Below are 23,610 nucleotides of genomic sequence, written 5' to 3'. Positions count from 1 at the left end.
ATTCATGGAAAATATATTTTAGATAGCTTAGCATGAGAAGCTGTGGTGGGGGAAAATAGTTACACAGACACAGTGTCATCTCAGCAATGTGCAACAAGAGATGCTGTGACAGTACCCATCTGGTGAGAGAGAGAAAACGTCTTGACGTCATCACTGTTGCCTGGTTACAGCATTTTTTTCCCCCTCATCTAGAGCTGTTTTCATTAGTTTAAAGTAGGTGACTTTTAATAATAATTTGAGAAGCAGGAGCTTAAAGGTAAGCTACATGAATTTGTTAGTAGAGGGAAAGATCTTTTTTGAATTGTAAGGCATGTTTGGTAAGACTTTCTCTTTTTAAAAGTGAATAACTGTTTACAAATTGTTAATCCACCTGAAAGTGAATTCCCAAACCAAGCAGCGTTCGTTGGTTCAGATATTGTCATCTTTACAGAATTGTAATGTGGAAAGAACATCAAGGTTTTTTTTTTTTTAAATACGATTACATGAATTAGTTAGGAGATATATAATTGTTTCTTAGAATCACTATTTCTGCTCATTATTTTATTAGTGATACTGTTTTGCCAAGAGACCAAACACTGGGAAATTGATTAATAATATAGTTGGTTTGGTCTTTGAAATAACATCTATTCTAATTCTCCTGCCATTGGTAAGGTTCACATTTAATCCACCATAGAAAGATGCAAATGTCATGTTTTTATAGATCTTCACAAAGACAGGAGTTTCTAAACATTTCCTTGGGGAGTCTTACTGTCTGGAAGTTGGATTCCCTCTGTGTCATACAGAGCCCTACACTGGGGCCCACTGGCCATACAAAATAGTTCATAATTCCTCTTTTGCTGTCAATTTTAATTTGGAAAACAGCAGGTGACTATGCTTCTTGGGAAAGCAATGTGGTAGTCAAGAGTGGTGTTGAATTGTGATAAGACTGTGCTTAAATCCTTGTTCCTCTATAGCTGTGAGCAAGTCCTTGATGTTCTGCTCAAGAGTTTCCTCATGGGTTTCAAGGAAAGCTCTAAATGAAGTGAAATATGCACAAGCAACCTAACAGAGTTCCTGGTCTGTAGTCAACACTCCAAATGCAATATTTTCCTTTGCTTATCTTTTCTGTGAATAACTCTTCGTGACTGCCATCTTTAGTATCCTGACCTATGGATATTCCGTATTTAAGAAACCTTAGAATCTTAAGAGCTCTGTTTATTTATAGAGTTTAATTTCTTCAAGTCATCTTGCTTAATAGCGTCAAAGGCAGAGCTCTCATTGTTCTGTGTGGCCCAGGTTCTCTTGGTATGTTTTATCTCATGCTTTCATTAACTCTGCTTTTCTTATCCAATTGAACTGCAGGCTATTTATGGACTTCTTCATTGAGTCATCCACAATATCGTGGAAAGGAAGTAGGATAAGACCAGTATCTCACAGCTTGAATTAATGGTTTGCTTCCAGCAGAAAAATTCAAGTTGCTTTGAATTAAGTATTCAAATTGATTATCTTTCACCAGTGGTCATCTCACTGTTTCTGCTTTCTTTTTGCTATCACCATTCAAGTTATTTATAGCTCACTGTGTAGATTCAGAGGTGGAGAGAGTGATTTCTGTACAAATTGCCTCTCTTCCCATCATGATTAATACAACTCAGCAGTACCAGGCTGCTGAATTAATTTATTTTTAGTACTTCAGATTTCAACATGGACTACCATCTTCTCAATCCACTTTGCCTAACTGTAGTGTTTCAGAACCACCACAGATGCAGCAGGAGCCCCATATTTACTGAGCTAAGCTTCTGAAGTCACCACCATGTCCTTTCCCTTCATCTTTACTTACATGTACTCTTTCTGTATTGTCTTTAATTTCCAAACCCAAAACCTTGGTGTTTATCCTGGACTTCTTCTTTCCCTTTTCCCAGATTTCAACTCTGATCAAGACTTTTTCATGTTGATATTTGGTCATACCTTCCCTGTATCAGACTGCCAACATCTAACTAATTTATTGCTCTGGGTTTGGATTATTAAATTGGTGTTCCAGACTGTTAGTGAGGAGATTTTTCTATAAAGTGATTCTGAGCCAATTGCCTCTACTAGTCTCATTATTTCAGTTATTGTTCCTTATCTGATACCCAAATTTCTTTACATGCCATGGAAAGTATTTAAAAATCTGACTCTGTTTACCTCTTTCACTTTTTCTTTCATCTCTCTTAGTCTGCCTACCACTACTAGGCTTTGCTGTGCTGAATAACACAAGGTCCCTTCTTGTTTTCATTCCAGGACTCCACACATATAGCTGTTTGGTATACTATTCCACCTTTTTCCTCCCAAATAATTGTCTTTCAGTGAGTAGCATATATTTAATAAATACTTACTGAAAAGCTGACCTTTGAGTATCATTCCAGAAATAAGAAAAGTTTGTAATAGAATTCTAGCAATAACATAAAATCTCTCCCTTCTTGAAGTTCTCTATTTCTCCTCTCTGGTTCCTTTGGGGACTGCATTCTGTGATTTTCCTATTCATTTCTTAAGAGCCCTGATCTCAATGATGAGAACTGTAGCCTAAAATCATGTCAGAAATTTTTATTTACTATCCAGCAAGCATTTCCTGAGCACAAAATGTCAGAGACTGGATTATTTGGTTCTGATGATACAGTTGACTCTCAGGCACGCAGAAGAAAAAACATATTTCAGCTGCAGGCTAGGAGAATGCCTTTATGTAACTATATGCACAATTATTTTTGAGGATAGCATTCTATCTTCTAAAAAAAAAGATTTTGCAATATTTTAGTGGCAAATGCTCTGAGTATATATGACTACATAAAAAACATTACACCAAAAGCTGAACAAAAGGACCATATCATGATTTTGTGGATCTGGTGCTCTGTGTATTTTTGATAGAAATAACTCAGATAGTACTCAGTGGTGAGTAGGCTGGTTCAGAGGGTCTGAGTTGGCTTTATTCTACTTACTGCAGATGATGAGAGGGCTGGATTCACCCAGGACTACTGACTGGAATTGCTGCCCATACCATGTGTAACTTGAAGGACTCAGGGTAGTAGACCCTCGGTGCATGGAAGCTAAGGGGCTTCTGGAGATAGTGCTTGACTATATCTGTCATAGTGCCCACATCACTGTTGTCAAAGTATTCCAAAAGTGACCATAAATTAAAGAGAGGAGACATAGAACCCACCTCTTGGTAGGAAGAATATTGAATAATTTTGGCCATATTGAATCTACCACTGTGCATAAATTGAATAGTTGTGCATTTAACTTTTGGGACAATTCATAATTTACACTTTACTTATCATTCTGATATAACTTTGGTTAATATTTTAATGTGTATCTTGCCTAGATGTATACTGTGACTCAGCACATATTATGAACCAAAAAAGTATTTTATTGTACAATCTGTTTTACCACATTTTTTTAGAGAATATATTCTGAGATTTATTTTCAATCAGTAGACAGTCTTCTGTGGTAGTTGAATGGCCTTGCATTATTCCTTAATTGAAATCCTTCCTATTTTTGAACAATCTTCTAAACTCTAACATAAATAATACTATGAGGAACATACTTGTCACTATATATAAACTGTAAGTATATCCTTGTATATATTCCTTGAGATGAAATAATTGGGTTAAAATTATGTGATTTTAGGACTATATGTAATTTTAGAACTTTTTGTAAGTGTTGCCAAATTACCTTTCAGAAATGCATAGATACATAGGTAGATAGATAACAAAATGATTATTTTTAGTTTGTGTGGGCCATCTACCCATACAATTTGAATCCATCTACCACCTGAGTCCTAAGTACAATCTTGTGAATTGTCATAAGAATTGGTTTCTGATGTTCAGGGAGTCACAGGATCTATTACCCCATTATTCTAATGCAGGTCTATGTCTCTGCCTTTCCTCTCATTCATCTCTCTGGAAGTCGAAATATAATAAATCTGGCCGTAAAATCTTTGCAGTATTATGAAATGATCTTTCCCCTCACTTTATCTCCGACCTTATTTCCTATTAATACTTTCTGCTTTAACACATTCATTGTCCCATTGTTCTGGAACACTCTAGGAAAAAGCCTACCTTGAGAACTTTGCTTTTGAGGGTCCCTCTTTCTAAATATTTCTGTCCCATGTCCTCATTTCTTTCAGGTGTTGACTCAAAGGTCACTTTCTTGAGCTGGAAGATCATTCCTGCCCAAACAATATAAAATTGCAACCTCTTGTGACATTTTATAACTCTGTCTATGCTTTAGTTTTTTCCTAGCATTTATCATTCTTTAATATATATTTTAATTTTGTATATTGTATATTGCTTGTCTCCCCAACTAGAATGTGAACTCTGTGAGGGTAAGGATTTGAGTCACTTTGGTTTATTGCTGTATCCTCATATCCTTAGTTCTTAAAATAGCAGCTAGTTCATAATAACTATTCAGTGAATGTTTGCTAATTAAGTGAACTATACCACCACTGCTTCCATTTGCAGATATGACAGCCTGTTCTCACTCCCTGCCATAAGGAATTTTCTTCCTCTGCTGAGACTTAGTCTAGGTGACCGGCACACCCTCTGTGTTCTGCATGACAACTTCAGGAGTGATTTACTTGCCTGTTATATTCATATACTTCTTTGAAATAGTCTGGACTAGTAAAAACTGTTTAATTTTTCTGACTAGGTCTGAGTATTTATCATATATAAAAAGAATATTTCATTTTCTCCCTATAGTCTTATAGTTGTTTTAAATGCAATGTGCATAGCATAATCATTTTTGAAATATTATATCTGTTAGTTCTTTCTTTTTTCCCCTTCAGTTAGAAGGTTTTTTTTTTGTTTTGTTTTGTTTTTTAAGGAAAATTCCATTGGGTAGCAACTCACTATGCAACAGAGTGAGGCAGTAAAGATTCTATGAGGTTTTCTGCAGATGAATGAGATAAATGTGCCTGTGTGACACTCTTCACATGTATTGGTTCCTTGCCATCCTCCTACTGGTTGTCTCTGAGCTAAAGAGATTGTACTGGTGATTTGCTTAGTTTTTTTTTTTAATTGCTTTTATTTTTTAAACACATGACAGCAGAATGCCTCACAATTCTTATTACACATATAGAACACAATTTTTCATATCTCTGTATATAAAGTATGTTCACACCAGTTCATGTCTTCATACATGTTATTTGGATAATGATGTCCATCACGTTTCTCCATCATTGCTAATCCCCTTCCCCCTCCCTTCCCCTCCCACCCCTATTCCCTGTGTAGAGTTCATGTATTCCTCCCATGTTCCCTCTCCCTACCCCACTATGATTGCTTAGTTTTACTTCTCTGTATGTGGTTAGATATCTTTGTAAAGTTTTCTACAAATGCAGTTTCCAATTCTCTTCCTTAAGGAGAATGTTCTGGTTTGTTTAATGTAGCTATTTCCCACTCACAGCAGGACATCTGTACTTCCTCTCTCCCTAGATAACTGCTGGCCAGTTAATTATAGCCTGGGTGGTGTGCAGCAGATGTTTTAGGAACATCTTTGAGGTGGGGCTCTGAGAGCCATTAAGATTTTAGTCAAGAACTGCAGCCTGAGGGCTTTCTCTATCCAGAAAGTCTGTTCTGCACTTGGCCAGCTTGGGAGACTGGACAGGTATAGGTCCACGTGTAGGAATGTGTGCCACATGTGTATATGTTTGTGCTGCAGATGGATCAGTCTTTGATCCTAGGATGTTCAGAGGTACAAAGAGAGAAACCAAAGTGTCTATGATGGCCTTTCTCATCCTGCTTTTATCCTAACGACGGCTCCTATTGGAGTCTTAGGAACCACCATTTTAATTTTTTTTTTCTGATGGTATCATCTGTACTTCAGGAGCAATAGCTCTGATTCAATACCTAAATAAATTTCAAAATAAGGTCAATAGGATACTTGAATTTCCAATGTTCAAAGCATAAACTTATTTCATCTACTTCAAGTAACCTGAATGAATCATCCTTCTCAGTGCCCTTAAAATCTAGATTCAAGTTCACTATACCGAAAAACTCACTTTTTGTAGCTGTATTGTAATCATAAACTAACAAAACAGCTGAAGGTTAAGAATAATAATCTCTATATGAAGATACTTAAGAATCTTGGGAGGTGTGAGTGTCAGCCTACTCAGGCAGGGTTGGTGACAGTGTCTAGCTGATCCGTCCGTCCGTGTATCCTCCTCCATTTGAGACTGAGCTTCCTTCTCGCTCCCTTTCCACACTCACCTTCTCCCAGTGGGATAAGAACAAAGTGCTGACATCTTGTATAATAATCTACAGCAAGATGGAATCAAATTTGGAGTAGTTTGAGTTTTGTTGTCATGAGGTGTTTTTCATTGTTTTTTGTTTTGTTTTGGTTTTTTTCTCTCTCTAGGTGGTAGGTACTGGAGCCATAGGTGGGTACCACTGGTGTCTCACTTGTAGATTCTAGAGCCATCTGTTGACAAGTAGTGGAGACCTTCTGGTATCAAGAACTGCAGAGAGTTTGAACTCATATAATGGGAGTGCCCCTCTTCATAAACTAAACTGGGCAAAAAACATTTTTGAAAGAGGCTGATTTAGCAGCTACCTTCCACCAGGGTTGAAAGAGAAACAGAAGCAGGTTGAAGGGGTGATCTCCTTTCCTAATGTGTCCTCGTAGCCTCTGATCCTGTATGGAACAGAACTTGGCATCCTGTGGACCTTTAAGCACTTCACTCTATAAGGTTGCTTTCTGTCCTCTCTCTTGCTTATGTCTCTCAAATCAATTTTGAAGGAGAGCCCAGGTAAATACCTAGATATTCATAAATAAGATAAAATAGGACAAAGGAGAAAACGCTGTTAACCCTTCCAACTGTGTGGATTTCCTTCTGTGCTTTGATTGTGCTGTGGGGTAAATGGGCAGGTATGGCCTGACTGTGGAATGCCATTTCATAAGGCTTCTTCCCAATTTTTGTCATGATATAAAACTATTTGTGGACTCACTGTTAAAACATCAGAATTATCTAGTTCTGGTGACTTTCTCAGACTTGGCATTGAGCATATAGCTTAGCATCCTAAGCACTAGACTGTGACTTAGGAGCTATGTTTTCATGTTCAAGAGTCCATCTTCTGTTATTAATGCCAGATGAGCCACCATTTGTAAAATGTGAACAATAAACTGAACTACTCTGGAAGGGTAAGGAACAGTCATAAATTCTTCCCATCATTCTAAGGTGATATAAATGTATAGTAAATTATGGTTCACAGCATGGAAGAAGGAATACATTCTGTATATTTAGAAAGATGAATGTTTTCTAATTTTTTGGATTACTTTGTATATGATTGATTTGACAGTTAATCCCTTGCAGGTATTTTTGTGTAAGTTTGTGAGTATAATGTTAAGACAGTAGTTCCCAAACTTTTCATATCAATGTCCTCTTATCCTTCCCTTCCATACATAAACATTTTATATCCTTAAGATTCTGGACACTCCAAATTTGTATTCAGGTATAACAAATGCATTCCTCCTTAAAAATGATCCTATTTTAACTTGAGATGAAGAAAAGAAATTTAACACTTTTGTTAGTCTATGTAAGCTTATTATAACTTTATGGTCTTGATGAACTACTATAGCATGAACATATGCCTTCCTATGTCTAGGGGCTTCTAGACTTGCAGGGTCAACAGACCCAAAACGAGTTGCTAAAGCACTGACAGATTCAGTGTGAGATGCAGGGTCTCTAGGCAAGTGCAGTTGTTAGGAAATTAAAGCATGACATTGTTCGCACATTTATTTTAAAAACAAAGGAGGCTATTTAATTCAGAGAACAAGCTACAAATACCTGAAATGTTTAGCCCTGAGCTATAATTTATAATGATATACATAATAACTTAGGTGAGTCAAGAGAAATCATCTTTCTAGTGATCTGGCTTTTAACCTTTGTTGTAAAAGCTTCACAGCCATAGCATTTTCTGTTTTTCATGGCTCTTGATCTACCAACAAGCAGAGTAGAGCACCTTTCTCCTCTTTAGAAGAAACACTACTATATACATTATTATAAATCCATACCTTTAAGTTCTAAAACTATAGAAACATTATAAATTATTGTATTGTTTTATTTTTAAGTAATACATTTGAAATATTCATCTCTTCCTAATGCAAGTGAAGTAGGAGGCAAACTAGGAGGGGTTAGAATGTGCATGCAGATGAGGAAAAGATTAACATTAAACAAAGACGAGTGGGGGGAGAGAAAGGGAGAGAGAAGGGAAAGCATATGGAAATGGTAGGAGACCCTCAATATTACACAAAATTACATATAAGAGGTTGTGAGGGGAAAGGGGCGGGGGAAACAAGGGAGAGAATTGAACAACAGCAGATGAGGTAGAGAGGGAAGATGGGAGGGGAGGCGAGGGGGGATAGTAGGGGATAGGAAAGGTAGCAGAATACAACAGTCACTAATATGCCATTATGTAAAAATGTGAGTGTGTAACCGATGTGATTCTGCAATTTGTATTTGGGGTAAAAATGGGAGTTCATAACCCAATTGAGTCAAATGTATGAAAGATGATATATCATGAGCTTTGTAATGTTTTGAACAACCAATAATAAAAAAAAGAATGTGCATGCAGAGGCAGCATTACAATTCCACATTGAAACACTGCATGATAACTGCATTTCTTTCTTCAGAAACTGGATCTCCAATTACAGCATCATGCATTGGATTAGGTAACTCTAAAACACCTCCTCCAGGACAAGCAGGAAAATGTGTTCCAGGATACAATGGTAAGAAATGACTGTGATCATTTTAAATATGTAATGTTAATAAATTTAGATATTTTCCTGCTCCTAGTATATATATTATGTTTTATGAAATCTTCCATGTACTTAATAGGTATCTCATTGGATGAATGCACGGTAGCAGATGCCTGTAATCCTACTGGCTCAGGAGGCTGAGGCAGGAGGATCACAAGTTCAAAGCCAGCCTCAACAAAAGCAAGGTGCTAAGCAACTCACTGAGACCCTGTCTCTAAATAAAATACAGAATAGGGCTGGGGATGTGATTTAGTGATCAAGTGGCCCTGAATTCAATCCCTGGTACCAAACAAAAAAAAATGAATGTCTTAAAATTTTTAAAAATATTTGTTTTAGATGTAGGTAGATACAATAACCTTTATTTTGTTTTTATGTGATGCTGAGGATTAAACCCAGTGCCTCACATGTGTTGGGTGAGAACTCTATCACTGAGCTACAACCTCAGCTCAAATGTCTTAATTTTTGCTGTCAAAAGTAACATGGTCTTCCAGGGACATGTTCTATCTAAATGGTTGTAACAGCAAAAGAACAATATCATTTATAAGGCACTTGAAGAATGTGGTGTGATATGACTGTGGGGAACATAATGTTGAAGCATATTTACTTTAGAGACACTATAGCCATTTAGAGATCAGTAGCGTGATACTCAAAGAGACTAAATAATTTTCCTAGGATAGCTTGACTGGTTAGTTCCTCAGGACAGTGTAAACCACTGTGTTTTATCTCATTTGTTTCTTGCTTTTGTTACAAAATTGGCTGCTGATTCCCTAACACATACTACTCTTAATTTAGGCATGAGGAGAAGGCTTTTTAATCTTATTGGGTGAAAATAAGATGAATAAGAGTTCTTTTTTTGGGGGGGTGGGGTACTGGGGATTGAATGTAGGGTGCTCCACCATTAAGCTGCATGAAACAGGATCTCCTCACTAAACTGTTGAGGCTGGCCTTAAACTTGCAATTTTCCTGCCTCACCCTCCCAAGTCACTGAAATTAGAGGTATGCACCACTATATCAGTCAAGTGAGGATTCTAAAAGAAAACATTTCTTTGATGCTGGCTTTAAGTAACAGAGGTATATTTTTTGTATTTGTTTTAAAATTTATAGCAATCATAATAATAGGTGAATAATTTCCCTTGGCTCCATTTCCATAAATATACAGCTAACTTTTCAAACATTTAGTTTTCATATTTCTGAATAAGAATAATACTTTTATATACTTTCTAAGGGGGCTGAATTGTGACATTATGGAGCAAAGCATTAACACAGTGCCTGGTCAATAGAAAGATGGAACAAATTTTAGCTAGTATTAACGTCTTAGCTAGTATTACTAGTGATGTTTCAGAGAAGCCAGACTGATTTGACTTTGATTCACATTCATTTTATTTATTTATCCATTCATTTTATAGGAAATGAAGAATGCGGCACCAAGGTTGTGTCATTTTCATAAGGTCTCATTATGTACCTTAATAGATTTTATGAGGAAAAGTCAGATTTAGGGAATAGAGTATGATTTACGGTAGAATACTTGGGATTGACCCTAGAGCTCTGTGAATGCTGGGCAGGTACTCTGCCAATGAGCTACACCCTCACCCCTCCCAGTAATATTCTTAACAAAATTTATAGAGATTTGTCTTTTGCCTCTCTAACATAAGAATAGTGCATTTTCCTCCTTGAACAATGTCTACTTTGGGAAACCCAGGTCATTTAGTTTAAACTGGCAGCCATATTTATAAAAAGACACTTTAGACTCTTTATTCAGGATAAATATATAGTCAGTGCCTTCTCTAGCCATAGACAGGTGAACCCAAATTTAGTGAAATCCCCCATTTGAACAGCTCTGTCATCCCTGTTTCTTTTATCAGAAAAGATGCTTTTGTGTTGAGACATTTTTAGGGGTCACCAATGGGGGAGGTGTTAGACACATTTCCCTTCAGTATGTCTTTTGTATCCAGATGTAAGAAAGAGTGAGGCTTTGATGCCTCATAGAACTTCAGTACAGAAGTTTCTGGTTCTCTGAAAGCTGCTGGCTTGCAGACAATTAAACTCTCATAACCCAGGTACCAGAAAAAACCTTAAATGTGGTATAACACTTAATTTTACTTCATTGAGTACCTTATGCAAGCTTGTCACTTAACTTTCCTCTTCCCTAGTACAGTAGTTTTTTTTTTTTTTTTTTTTTTGGTACTGGAGATTGAACTTAGGGATACTTAACCACCGATCCACATCCCCAGCCCTTTTGTGTATTTAATTTAGAGACAGGGTCTTGAAGAGATGCTTAGGCCTTTGCTAAGTTGCTGAGGCTGGCTTTGAACTCTTGATCCTCCTGCCTCAGCCTCCCAAGCTGCTCCCCTAGTAATTTTTATGCCAAAACAATAAAAAGGGAATTGCTCCTATATTATATGTAGGAAAACTGAAGAGGTAATAGAGTATTCTCAGGGCACATAGCAATGTTGCCACTGTCCTGAGATTTGAGAAACAAAGATAATTTAGGCATGGCCTCTACCTCTAGTGAACTCACAAGCTAGTGAAATACAGACACTCATAACTCTACTAATTGTCAAAATAGTGTATAAACAAAGTGCTCCAGGAGCACAAAGATGGGAGCACTTTTCTATGTATGGGCCCAGTGTCTACCTCCTCTCATAGCTGCTTAAGTTGAATGACCTGGGTGAAGAGAACCACATAAAGACCCCATTAAAGTCTAGATGATACTGATGTGTCTTCATTTTAGTTTGCAGTGAGGGGTACTGAATGTGGATACAAGCTTAGAATAAACACATTCAGAGTTTTATTGAGATATCACAGAAGACATTTGAATAATATTTCAGAAGATTAAATTCAAGTAATTTAAATCTCATAAGTGGATATGAAGACTTAAATCAGAATAAGTGGGTTTTTGTGCTTTTTAAAAGTTTTATTTTTATTTTGTGTACTATTTTTGATGTATTTTAAACTTTATTTCCTTTAAATTTGAAAAGATGAACATATTCTGAATGTTCTTAACTGATGAGAAGGGTATAAGTAAATTAACAAAGATTATGAAATCTTATATATGCCAACAAATTTGAAATACAGTGTCTTTAAGGGAGATTATGAAGGAAAATTTATGATCTCATAGAGAATCAAACAAATGTCCATAATTTCTCTAGGATATTTTAACTATTTGTATATATTCAGGGTCTTAGAGGATTTAAAAATCACTTTTTAAGCTAGAGTTTGGCGGTTGAATATAGAAAATATGAAAAAATGTTTACGCTTTAACATTTTTATTTTATAAACATTTTTATTCAAAATTTTATTTATATTTTACTTTGTAGTTATGATTTTGGATGACAACATGCAAAAACTGAAGGCTCGATGTTTAGGAAATATTGTGGTAAAGTAAGCAAACTTTTCAATGCTATTATTTAAAAGGGCAAAGTGGGTATATTATATTAAGGAAAATAATGGAGTTATTAGATTAATAGTATAAGTGAGGTTGTTGCAAAATGAGTCTGTGTACTGCTTGAGAATTATATCAACTCTGTTGTAACTTAAAGATGGAAACCCCATAAAATATTTTTTTTAAATTTACATATAATTTAAAAAAAATAAATCTTGCACTTTTTAAAAATAACTTTTTTTCTGATTATACAAATAATGTGAAGATTATAAAGGAAACTTGTATCTAACAGCAATTCATTGTTAATTTGGAATACATGGTCTGTGCTGCAAAATGACATTGCAATCAACGTGGGACCCCATATATGGTAGTATTTCCTTAAGTTTAGGATGGAGGCTGAAAAGTTCCTATCACTTACTGGCATCATAGGGCAACCTGTTACTCATGAGCTTGTGTTCATGCTGATATAAACCTATGGCTCTACCAGTCTTTTGAAAGTATAGCACATAAGATTATATACAGTATGTTATAGTTGATAATCAGTATATAAACATGTTACTGGTTTGTATATTTACTATAGCTAGACTTTTTATCATTACTTTAAAAGTGTATTCCATCTACTTAAAAAATATTTACTGTAACGCAATATAACAATTTATGCTGGCAGTGGCCTTATAAATATCATATTTGTCCTGCAATCAAGACTGCATCAACTAGTAGACTTATACCTTCAAGAAGTGTGTATAAAGCACTTTGAGATGCTCACATAGCATCTACATCACTCAGGACACATTTCTCAGAACATATCACATCATAAGGTGACATATGACTATATGGCTGTCTACTTTTTGACAAGCATTTTACATAATTGAATTAATTAGATATGTTTTCATAGATTACTGTTTTATCTTAAACCTTCCTCAGAAGCATTTTTGTCTTGAGGGTGCTGGGAGTTGAATCCAGCACTTTGTATATGCTAGTCAAGTGCTCTACCTCTGAGCTACCTCTTCAGCCCTTCAAAAGCATTGTTAATTTTTACTCTGTCCTGTAAAAGTCTTTGTATTCACTTTTTGAATTGTTATGATTATAAGTAATATTGTATTAAATACACTTTTTGCTTTGTCTTTTTTCCTTTTCTAATTATTGATATAGTATTTAATAATTGCTAAATGTATAATTACTGGGGTCAAAGAGTTACATAGTATAAAATTCCCAACTTAACCAAATACCACCATTCTTTGTTAACATTGTTCATCATTGTTCAGTTGATAGGTAAAAATGCTAATGTTTGATGTGAAATATTTAAAATTACTTTGCAATCAATACTTTAAAATTGTTAACACTAGCCAGGCAAAGTGGCGCATGCCTGGAATCCCAGCGGTTCAGAAGGTCAAGGCAGGAGGATCATGAGTTCAAAGCCAGCCTCAGCAAAAGCAAGGTACTAAGCAACCGAGTGAGACCTTATCTCTAAATAAAATACTAAATAGGGCTGGAGATGTGGCTCAGTGTTTGAGGGTCCCTGAGTTCAATCCCTGGTACAAAAAAAAAAAAAAATGTTGACACTAGTGAAAGCTGAAGTGGAAGTTGATTAAGTTGGAAGCCACATAATATGTGCATTTAAATAATTGGTACAGATTGTTTTCATTGATTCATATTATTATCATTATTTTTTAAGGCTTTACTGATACTTCTTATGTAGTATAATTCACCAGAATGAGCTGCTATAAATATAAAACATTGTATGTCAGGTCTTAAAAGAGATTTGTTTTCTCATTTATTTCTCTTAGAATTAAAAAGAACTCTTATTACTTAGCATTCGGAGACTGTCTCCCTTTAATAAAATATTTTAAGTGCTGTGGAAATTACAAGAAAAGCAGTAGTAAAATGTATTTCTTCTCATGGAGATATTTTAACTTTACAAAAGTTAATAGAGCAGATACACACCACGGCACATTTTCTTCCTCATACTTTTATGTTATCAGTAAACATATAGGCACTATATTATTTTTTGTAAAGTTTTGATTTAAAGATAGTATATCCTAAAATAGGGAAAAAATAAATATTGAATATGCCATTAGTAGTCATAGTTCTCTAAATCAAAATCCATATTCACATAGAACAAGTTGAAATATGACCCATTAGGAGACAAATAGCAAGGGGGGTGGAGGGCTTGCCCAAGAAAATAGTATGAACACAATTGTGGGTTGATGTTTAAATTGCTTAAGGAAGCACATGGTTTTTGAGAGCTTTTCAAAGCACTCTAACTGCATACATTGTTATATAACCTAACTATAAATGAGTCATCTATTTCATAAAGCAACTCTTTTAAGATCCCAGAGGTGGCATTTGATGTCAGCACAGTTTTGAACCTCTCCTGGGTTCTGTCACTCTAATTATGGGTAATTTTGCTCTGCATCCATTCAGAGATACTGAAATACAGCCATATCCCACATAAACTATGACTTTTCCTTATGGCCTTATGTTATTCCAAGTCCTTGAAAGTAACACAAATGTTGCCTTAAAGCAATCCTTTGTCTAGATTGTTACCAGTTCAGAATGATTTTTTTCCCCTCTGTATTCCTAAGCATGGAATTTTATTTTATAGACCTGGGGTTGTGAGATTTTATTATGAATTATGAGGATGCAATATATAAAGAAGTGCTTTGGGATTTTGTTCCTCCTATTGGTTAAGGGTGAAACTGAATATCTAAAAAGATTACATATATGATTGCATTAGAAAGGTAAGGGGAAAATAATCAGAAAACAACCAAAGATCACAAAAAGGCATTTTTCTCCCCTCTCTGCCCTCAATAGAACAAATATGGAACTGTTTTTCAGGAAATCAATTTTATCTATGAAAGAAAGGACACACTTTTGAAAACCTCATTGCTAATACCTACTCTACTGTAAATCGTCAATATAAAAATTTCCCATGCATGTCAGTGGCTGTTTGCAGCATGTGTAGAATGTTTTCATATTTACATCAATAAGAGTTGCTCATGTAGGTCCTTGTTTAGACCTCATGATTTATTAAAAAAAACACAGGAACAAAACCCACAAATCTCTTGATTAGCTTAGCTTTCCCACCTGCTTTGTTGTGGCATTCCAGACATAATTTCTTTTCTTTTCTGTGGACCCTTTACTAGAAGGTAAAAATTTTAATGATTCTTAAACTACTGTAAGCTATGGTATATGATAAACAGGATCCAACAGTTTTTAGTGTCTTAGAAGGTTACTTGCATTCACAGAATTTACCTTTCTAGCAGGAGAGAAAACTTGAAGCCCACATAGACATTAAAAAATTCTTTTGATTTTGAAGCATACTCCAATCAGTTAATTTAGTGAGAAAGTTATGGTATCTGAGTTGCTATGAATACAAAATGCTCATGAATTTTAGAAGGTGCTCCTGTAATTGCATCCAGAGCTCTAAAGTGCAGAAATAAAACTATGAGTCAGTAATTTTCAGGCAACAGAGAGCAGAGTATGAAAGAAAATTTTAACTACAATTGCCTGCCTTGGTACCACGGTGCTCTCTGTTATTAAAGCCATAGGTCTCTGGCTCTTCCTTTCTGATGGGCGTAAGTGTTTCTGACCAGATCTGTTGTTGCTATTGGAAATGCTGCTTATTCACCCATGCTGTGTTCTGCTGACCTGTGCCCCATGGACAGCAGTGGGTGCGAGGGAGCTGTATGGAATTGTCCAAGTGGCTTTTACTTAACTGCCTGCCAATTTCTCATTCTCCAGATATTGAACTCTTGGCTTTTAATGATATTTTTTTTTTTCACATCTCTATGCCTTCACAGCAGTGATTCAGTCACCATACTGCCATCTTGGGAAAGAGCCAGGACATCTCTCTTTTCATCCAGTATCCTTTGAGTAAAACCAACAATGTCACATAATCCTTCTCCTTTTTAAATCTCATGTACAGATCTTAGTATGATCCCTGGTTAGCCTCCTAATGACTCTCAGAGGCAGACAAAGGGACAGATATTATCCTCATTTCAGACATAAGAAAGGAAGCATCATTAGTAGTTACACAGTTAGAATTCACATTATCACCCAGTCCTTTGTCTGCCCACAGAGAATGAAATGATGGCCTAGGCAGTGTCTTCTGGGGAGATAAAAAGTAACTTCATATGAAAATCTTAAGTAAAGCCTAAGGACCCTGTAGGAAGTACCAGGAGTACAAAGTTAGAATTTAACTCCAGATTTCTCTGGGAAACTGGAGTTTTGTTTTCAATTTATTTCTGAATCTACAGGGATTCCTGTTTTAGTAGTGAATACAGATAGATCATCCTTTATCTGGAATAGGAGACATCTGGGAGCTTTACACTGCAGAATGCTTGGGATGTATTACCTTCTAGAGTGATGGACATTCCCCTCCTGCCCTCATGGTTGAAGGATTTCCCTGCATTCTGATACCTCCCTCCCACACCAGTATCACTCGCCTCATTTATTCCTCTTCTCCCATCAGAATGATCTCTTTGGAAAGGACATTATCTACCAGGAGCTACTGATTAACCCTTTGAGGAGTTATAATAAATACCCGGTTTTCACTTTGCTTGGAAGAGTTGTGTAAAATTTCACAGGATGGTAGCATTTGTTTTCCAATTTGAAGGTTGAGTATATGCATTAACCAGCCCCATTTCTTCTTTTTTTTCTATCTTTTCCTTCCTTCTGCAAGTGCATTGCATTTTTATGTTTAACCTCAGAAAAAGCATTTGTTTTTCTAGTTTCAGAAAAAGATCCCCAGTGCACCATTATTCCAGAAGAAAGAATTGCACTTAATGTTGGATAATCCTTCAGATAGCATTGGAGAGAAAAGTGTTCATTCAGAATATTGCAAAAAAACCGAATTCTGTCTGTCTTATACACACATAACTTCTGTCTGGATCTTTCTTTTTCTCTCCTTTTTTTCTTTATTGGTTCTTTTTATTTGTACATGACAATAAGATTCATTATAAAAGCATAGAATATTTTTTCACATGTTACTTTTTTAATGTGTATGTATCACAAATACTTCCAATTCTGGTAACTTTATTCTTTTCTGCTTTTCTTTCTCTTGTATGGTTCTTCTCAGAGTTTCCTCCTTAGACACCATTTTTGATATTCAGATAACATCATCTGAATTTTTAAAGACACCACACTTTGTGAGGAACAGGAGAGTATCCCCTCATTTTGCCTTACCAATTACCAATTGTAATATCCTGTCTTACTTTCTAGTCTGACCTTCAGTTAGATTTGTGTATAGCAAAGCAGTTTTCTGGGGGCATTTCAGAAATACCTTGAGATATACATATATGCCATTTCCAGCAGTTCCACATTTTGGGTAGGGATAAAACTTATTTCAAGAGCCTCTGGTAGTGCAAGGTTTAATCACTTGCTATAAAGCATGCCTGAAAAAAAAAAAAACAACACCTGAGTATTTACATTTTTACATTATTGTTGACTTAAGGGAGTGGGTATCATGTGCATCAATCTTCCTTCCCATTTGCTTTTCAAAAATACAGAATTTCTTGTAATTTACTCTGTGTGGGAATTGCTATATATCAGAGACCAGAGTTTAAATTTTTGTATTATTAATGCTTACCACACTGATTGATGAATACCAAGCCCCCCAAAAATACTGAATGAATGAATAAAATGAATTCTTGAGTTAGTTCACAAATGAATGAGTGAATGAATAAAACAATGGCATAATCTCTCAATTGTTTTCTTTTCTTGTTTTTACACCTTCATTTTCTCTCAGCTAGTTCTACTTCCATCTTCCCTGTCCTACATCAACCTGCCTCTCTCTGAATTAAACCAATGACTTATATCATTCCTTTCAGTCACCCACAAACTAATAAAAAGTATAATCTAACTTACTGCCTCTAGGTACTCCAGCTGTTGCTTGCTCCATTTGCCTGAAATGGCAATCATAAGAATATTCAAAGTATCTTACTTATAAAGTTTCATTTCTTTTGTTGAACCAGGTTGAAAACAACCTTTACACTTTGTTGAGCACTTGGTCATTATTAATGCTCTACTTTGGTGGTGCCTGTGATATAAATTCTCATTCCCAGACATCTCTGATTTTTTTTTTTTTTTTTTTTTTTGTCCAGTGGTCATTTTCTTTAATCCTTTTTGAACACTGTGTTTGACTTTGGATTTCTCCTTTCTCTTCCATAAACTTTATCTGGATTATCCACTGATCTCTAAGTTCTGTGATTACCCAGCTACGTCTGAGGAGCATGTCTATCTCACTGTCCAGGCTCACCATACATTGATTCTCAGATGTGGATTTATGAACTTCTTATTTCATGGTTCTACCGATGATGCCAGAGATTCCTAAAATTCAACATCTAAACCAAATTATCTATCTCCTCTCTACATCTCCAAATTCTAATATGTGACCTCTCCTGAAAATGTTGCTTTTGCTATGTTTGAGCTTTTGAGCTCCTTTTGTTTGTATTATTATTGATCTAGACTGGAAGCTTTAGAGTCAGCTTTAATTCATCTCTCTTCTTCATCCCTCACATTTAGTTTTTATTGTTTTACTGTGTATTTCAGTTATCCATTTCATTACACTGATTTCAGATTCTTCTGGAATAATAATTGGATTACACAATTACCTTCTTTTAAAAAACATTGATAATTCAGTATTATCACATTATTGTTGTCTAGTCAGTGATCTCCAAAAAAAAAAAATAGAGAGAAAAAGAGAGAGTCTCTAATGTGAGGAAATACTACTATGTGGCCATTTGTAAACCAACATCTTTGATTCACAGTAGATAAAATGAGAGAAATGTTTGTTCAGTAATAGGCCCTTAGATACATATATATCTCAGCACAGGCAATATTATGTGCTTAATTTATTTGGATCTACATTCTTGTATATCAGCAATCCCACCATTCTTTTATCCTCATTCCAGTATGAATGTCAGTTACAATTTATTATTTTGGTTACTTTTATTTATTATTTTAGTTACTTTTATTTTCTTTGTACTATAAGTAGTAAGATATTTTTAATGCATACACCCATGCATCTGTACAAAATGACACAAAGAAATACTGAAAGGAGTATATATTATGATATATTTCCTAAGAGCAACTAAAATTATCTCTTATTCATGCACATCTCTATCAAATTTATCTTATTTATTTTGCATCTGTTTCATTCATTACTGTTATACCTTTTGCTTCTTATTAACATTCATTTTCCCATTTCTTCTTAGAGTTCTCTTCTTCATTTTTTTTTACCTGTAGCATTCTGAAAATGCCATTAAATTGACTTTATAGTGAGTGCCATGTTAATGTTTAGCTTAGGTGCTTAATAATGAGTGATGTTTCACTCTTTTTTTGCAGAATATTAACAAATTGATTAAAACAATCTCATAATTTGTACATGAGTATTCAGGATTAGCACAGTAAAATCAGCTAAAAGAATTTGGGGGGGATTATCAATTTCAGCCTGCTATCTTCAAATAGATTTAAGGATGAACAGTAAAGGAGGGAATAGAAGCAGTAGCAAAATACACCAGCATTTCTGTAGTTTTTTTTTTTTTTAATAGATTATGAAATGCTTTTACATGCAATTTATGTAATAATGTGAGGTACGGAAATGCTAGCATAGCATATTTCCTCTTTCTTTAAAAAAGTGGCAGGGGGGAGAAAAGCACATAGCAAAGGGAAAGCCCTAATGAGGATTACTACTAGCAAGCTGACCATGGTGGAAATGGGCGCTATCAGCTGGATTGTCCAGAAAGGCATTGGCAGCTGCTCCTACCTCTAGCCGCATTTTCTTCCTGACAATGCTGAGATAAAATTCAGTGTTGTGGAGGTGTAAGCCTGGGGTGGCCATCCAATTGCACTGCTTCCCCTTTTATTCTGTCAGAACTGAAAATCTTTCTTGTGGGAAAGGTGTTTGGTATCTCCTAAAGTGAGCAGTAATCATCTTGACTTTTTTCAGCATCAGAAGGATGAAGTTAGAACTGAGCATTTTTATTTTAATTGTATGAATACGGGAGCATTTTTGAAAATCATCAAGTTTTATAGTACCCAAATTTCCCACTGGTACCCAGAAAACAATTTGAATGATTGTCTTTGTGGAGTGGAAACTTCCTACATGCAACCAAGATGAACATTTTGTTCATTTATTTATGTGCACATAGATAGATGACAGATAAATTATAGATGGATACAATTAAGCCATGCACATAACACCTAATTGATACTATAGAGGAAAGAAGGAAGAATTCTAGGAAATTCACTGGAAAGAAAAAATAAGTAGGACCGTCTATTCAATAGGCTCAAGACTTCTATATGTTCCTGGGAATGAGAAAGTACATAGTGCTAGATGGTCATGAAAAGAAAGAATAGAAGAGTGAGCAGGGATAGAGAATTCCCAGGGAATTCTGTGTGAAGAATACTGACTGTGAAGATAAGATTGTATACTGGATGCTAACCTGGAACATTCCATTGCACCGAGAGGCAAAGATGACAGTTGCTATCCTGGTATTTTAAAAAAAAAGATGAATTTATTTTCCTATGATGAAAGCATTAAAGAGTAATTTAGTGATGCATTTTTGGCTCATTTTTGCAGATGTTATGCTTCTTTATGAAACAGTGATTATTGCTAATAAGTTTGAATGCCAAATGTGTGAGCCTTTATGTCCTTCCCAAATAACAGTCATTCTTCAATAGTAGTGCTGTGACATAGCCAAATACTTAGGCTTCCACTAGACACAACCTGCCCAGCAGGTTTAGGGGTTGTACTTCAATGTGGGATTTGAATTATAATTATTCATCATACTGGAAAAATGATAGCTCTAATCAATCTGCTCTTATGACTTTCATTGTAATTTTAAATGCTCTGTTTTTATATAAGGTTGCCATTACCACCGGGGGCTTTTTCAGGACTCTGGAAGAATCAGGAAGCATTCAAGCATTTATACTTTGAAAAATTTCCTGTAAGAATTTTAATATATATATTTTTTAATCTTCTTATATATTTTTCTTTAATTTTGCCTATTAAATTGATCAATATGCTTCTAGAATCATGGATGTGACTTTTAAAGGTTATCTGAACCAGTCTCCAACTTTTAGGGATAAGAATATGCAAATTACAATTATCTAATTAAGTCAATTTTACATGCATTATTAGTCTTCGGACATAGAAGTTTCTCAGTTTCTCTGAGAGCTTTTCCTAAGCTCTCAATGTCAGCAATTTCTTTTTGTTAAATGGTTTTTTTTTTTTCTATTTTGCTTTCTATATTATTTCCTCTACTGAATTCCTCTGTACAGACTGAGAACAACTAACTGAAATTATACAATGTCATTACTTGACCGCATGCACACCTGGCTATATGAGTAAAATTCATTTGATTAGCACAGAAGCCGCATTTTTTCCATTCCTTTATGTACTTTTGGCATTCTTTCCTGAAAGTTCTATGAACTCTTTATTTTAAAATTCCATGTTAAAAATGTAGACATAGGGTAGAAACAGTATTCCCAAAGCCCATTCCTCGCCCCAGTAGCCTGGATAACAAAGATCTTCCTGTTTTCTGTTTTGTCATTTGCCCATCACTGGGTCACAGTAAAGTGCATTGTGTTCATAACAGCACTTCATTGATCACACAGGTCAGAGTCCCACCCATGGTCTCTCTGCTGTCCCTTTACTTCTCCTTCTTGCCCTGAGAGTGATACTTTGTCCTCATTATGCTCTGGGTAAAAAGAAATGAATAATTGGAATTTCATTTAAAAAAAAAAGTGTCTCCAAGTATTTAGTATTCTATCTTTATTATTTGTGTGTGAAAGACAGATTACCTAATCAACTAGACAAATGACAAGAATTAAAATAGCTTTCTTTAGAAAGATATCTCAGAGTGGAATGACCTCAATAGCCAAGATTGAACAGTCCCCTGATAGACTGTGGCAGAGAAGATTTGTCAGTACAGTTGACTCCAGCCAGCTCAATCTATCTACCTGATGGGCCACATTTAAAAAGCATCAGGGTTCTGATATGATTAATTATAACCTGACAGTGGCAAATAATATGCACATGTGGTTTTTAACGTGATTGCCTTTAACACCAAAGTTTCATTTGAACCCCAGTATATTGTTAACTTGTATGAAGTGACTCTTCTTACCTGACCATATATCTCTCATCTGAGGGTTCAAACCAGAATGGTAGTGTTGAATAACTCACACAAAGTTCCCAGGGGTAAGAAGTGGTGGAGCTGGGATTTGAACCAAAAGCATCTGGTTCCAGAGTTAGTGCTCTTAATTACTGCTCTAGGCTGCCTCTTGTGATAACAGTTGTAATTACAATAATACTATTGAGGGCTCATGATGTGCCAAAGTCTGTCTTCTACTTCATATGCACTGTCTCATATAGGCTTCAAAGAGGTCTTAGAAGGTGGAGTTCCTTCACTCGTTTAGCATATAAGAATAATGAGTCTTACTATTCGCAGTGGTGTAAACACCTGTAATCCCAACAGCTCAGTAGGCTGAGACAGGAGAATAGAGAGTTCAAAGCCAACCTCAGGAATGGGGAAGTGCTTAGCAACTCAGTGAGACCCTGTTTCTAAATAAAATACAAAATAGGGCCTGGGGGATGTGACTCAGTGGTTGAGTGCCCCTGAGTTCAATCCCCAGTACCCGCCCTCACCAATAAAAAAAATAAAAAAATAAAAATAAAAAGAAGAATACTGAGTGTCAGAAAGGTTAAGAAACACAAATGGGTTTTTACATAGGTATCAAAAAAACTCAGAAACCTTAAAGAAAGTTATATTTCTTCTTTCTATTTCTTATTTTTCTTGATACTTCCTACTATGATTGCTACTCTGAGGTAGCACATTTTATCTCATTTTCACTATTAAATTTCACTGAGGCTTGAGTCCAATCCTAATATATGTTAATAAACCAGTGATCTATTTTGTATTTATTCATACTGAGCTTTAAAGCTTTTAAAAATTAATACAATTAGAGAAGAACTTTATCAAGGAATTACTTTGCAATACCAAGGTATATTGGAAATATTGAGCTATTACTTCTCCATTAAAAAAATGTAATTGGGTTCATAAACTTTATAACTCTAAGTTCAAACATTTAACTTGAACATATATAAGAACACTTTAATTTATTTCAGGCTGGTAGAGGAGCAAAGCGATTCTAGTAAGGTTTCAAAATCAAAAGTAATTTAATTTTGTAGTCCAGTTATGAAAAAGTCAAATACTACAGTAAATCCATTTCTTTTACATTTTATGTTTTACCAGGTTTAAAAATGATTGCATTACTTAACAGTGCATGCTAATAAAACTTGTTCATTCTTGTTTCCAGGGCTACTATGACACCATGGATGCTGGCTACATGGATGAGGAAGGCTATGTGTATGTTATGTCTCGAGTTGATGATGTCATAAATGTTGCAGGTCACAGGATTTCTGCGGGTGCCATTGAAGAGGTATTGATGAATATTGTTATTTT

The 23,610-nt window shown here is 35.3% G+C and overlaps 1 protein-coding gene across 2 annotated transcripts in view; it reads left to right on the top strand.

Annotated features, from left to right (window-relative positions):
- The window catches only part of Acss3 (acyl-CoA synthetase short chain family member 3), a 176,603-nt gene that overhangs the window by 134,177 nt on the left and 18,816 nt on the right, over positions 1-23,610 (top strand). For both annotated transcript variants that reach the window (XM_071609157.1, XM_027929264.2), the window contains 4 exons: positions 8,635-8,730; positions 12,078-12,141; positions 21,012-21,093; positions 23,465-23,587. In XM_071609157.1, the coding sequence (XP_071465258.1) occupies positions 8,635-8,730; positions 12,078-12,141; positions 21,012-21,093; positions 23,465-23,587 (365 nt within the window). The remainder of the gene's footprint in view (positions 1-8,634; positions 8,731-12,077; positions 12,142-21,011; positions 21,094-23,464; positions 23,588-23,610) is intronic.

Source organism: Marmota flaviventris, chromosome 3 (assembly GCF_047511675.1).
Source record: "Marmota flaviventris isolate mMarFla1 chromosome 3, mMarFla1.hap1, whole genome shotgun sequence".
Lineage (NCBI taxonomy): Eukaryota > Metazoa > Chordata > Mammalia > Rodentia > Sciuridae > Marmota > Marmota flaviventris.
The sequence above is the reverse complement of the archived record's forward strand: the minus strand, read 5'-3'. Positions and strand labels throughout refer to the sequence as shown.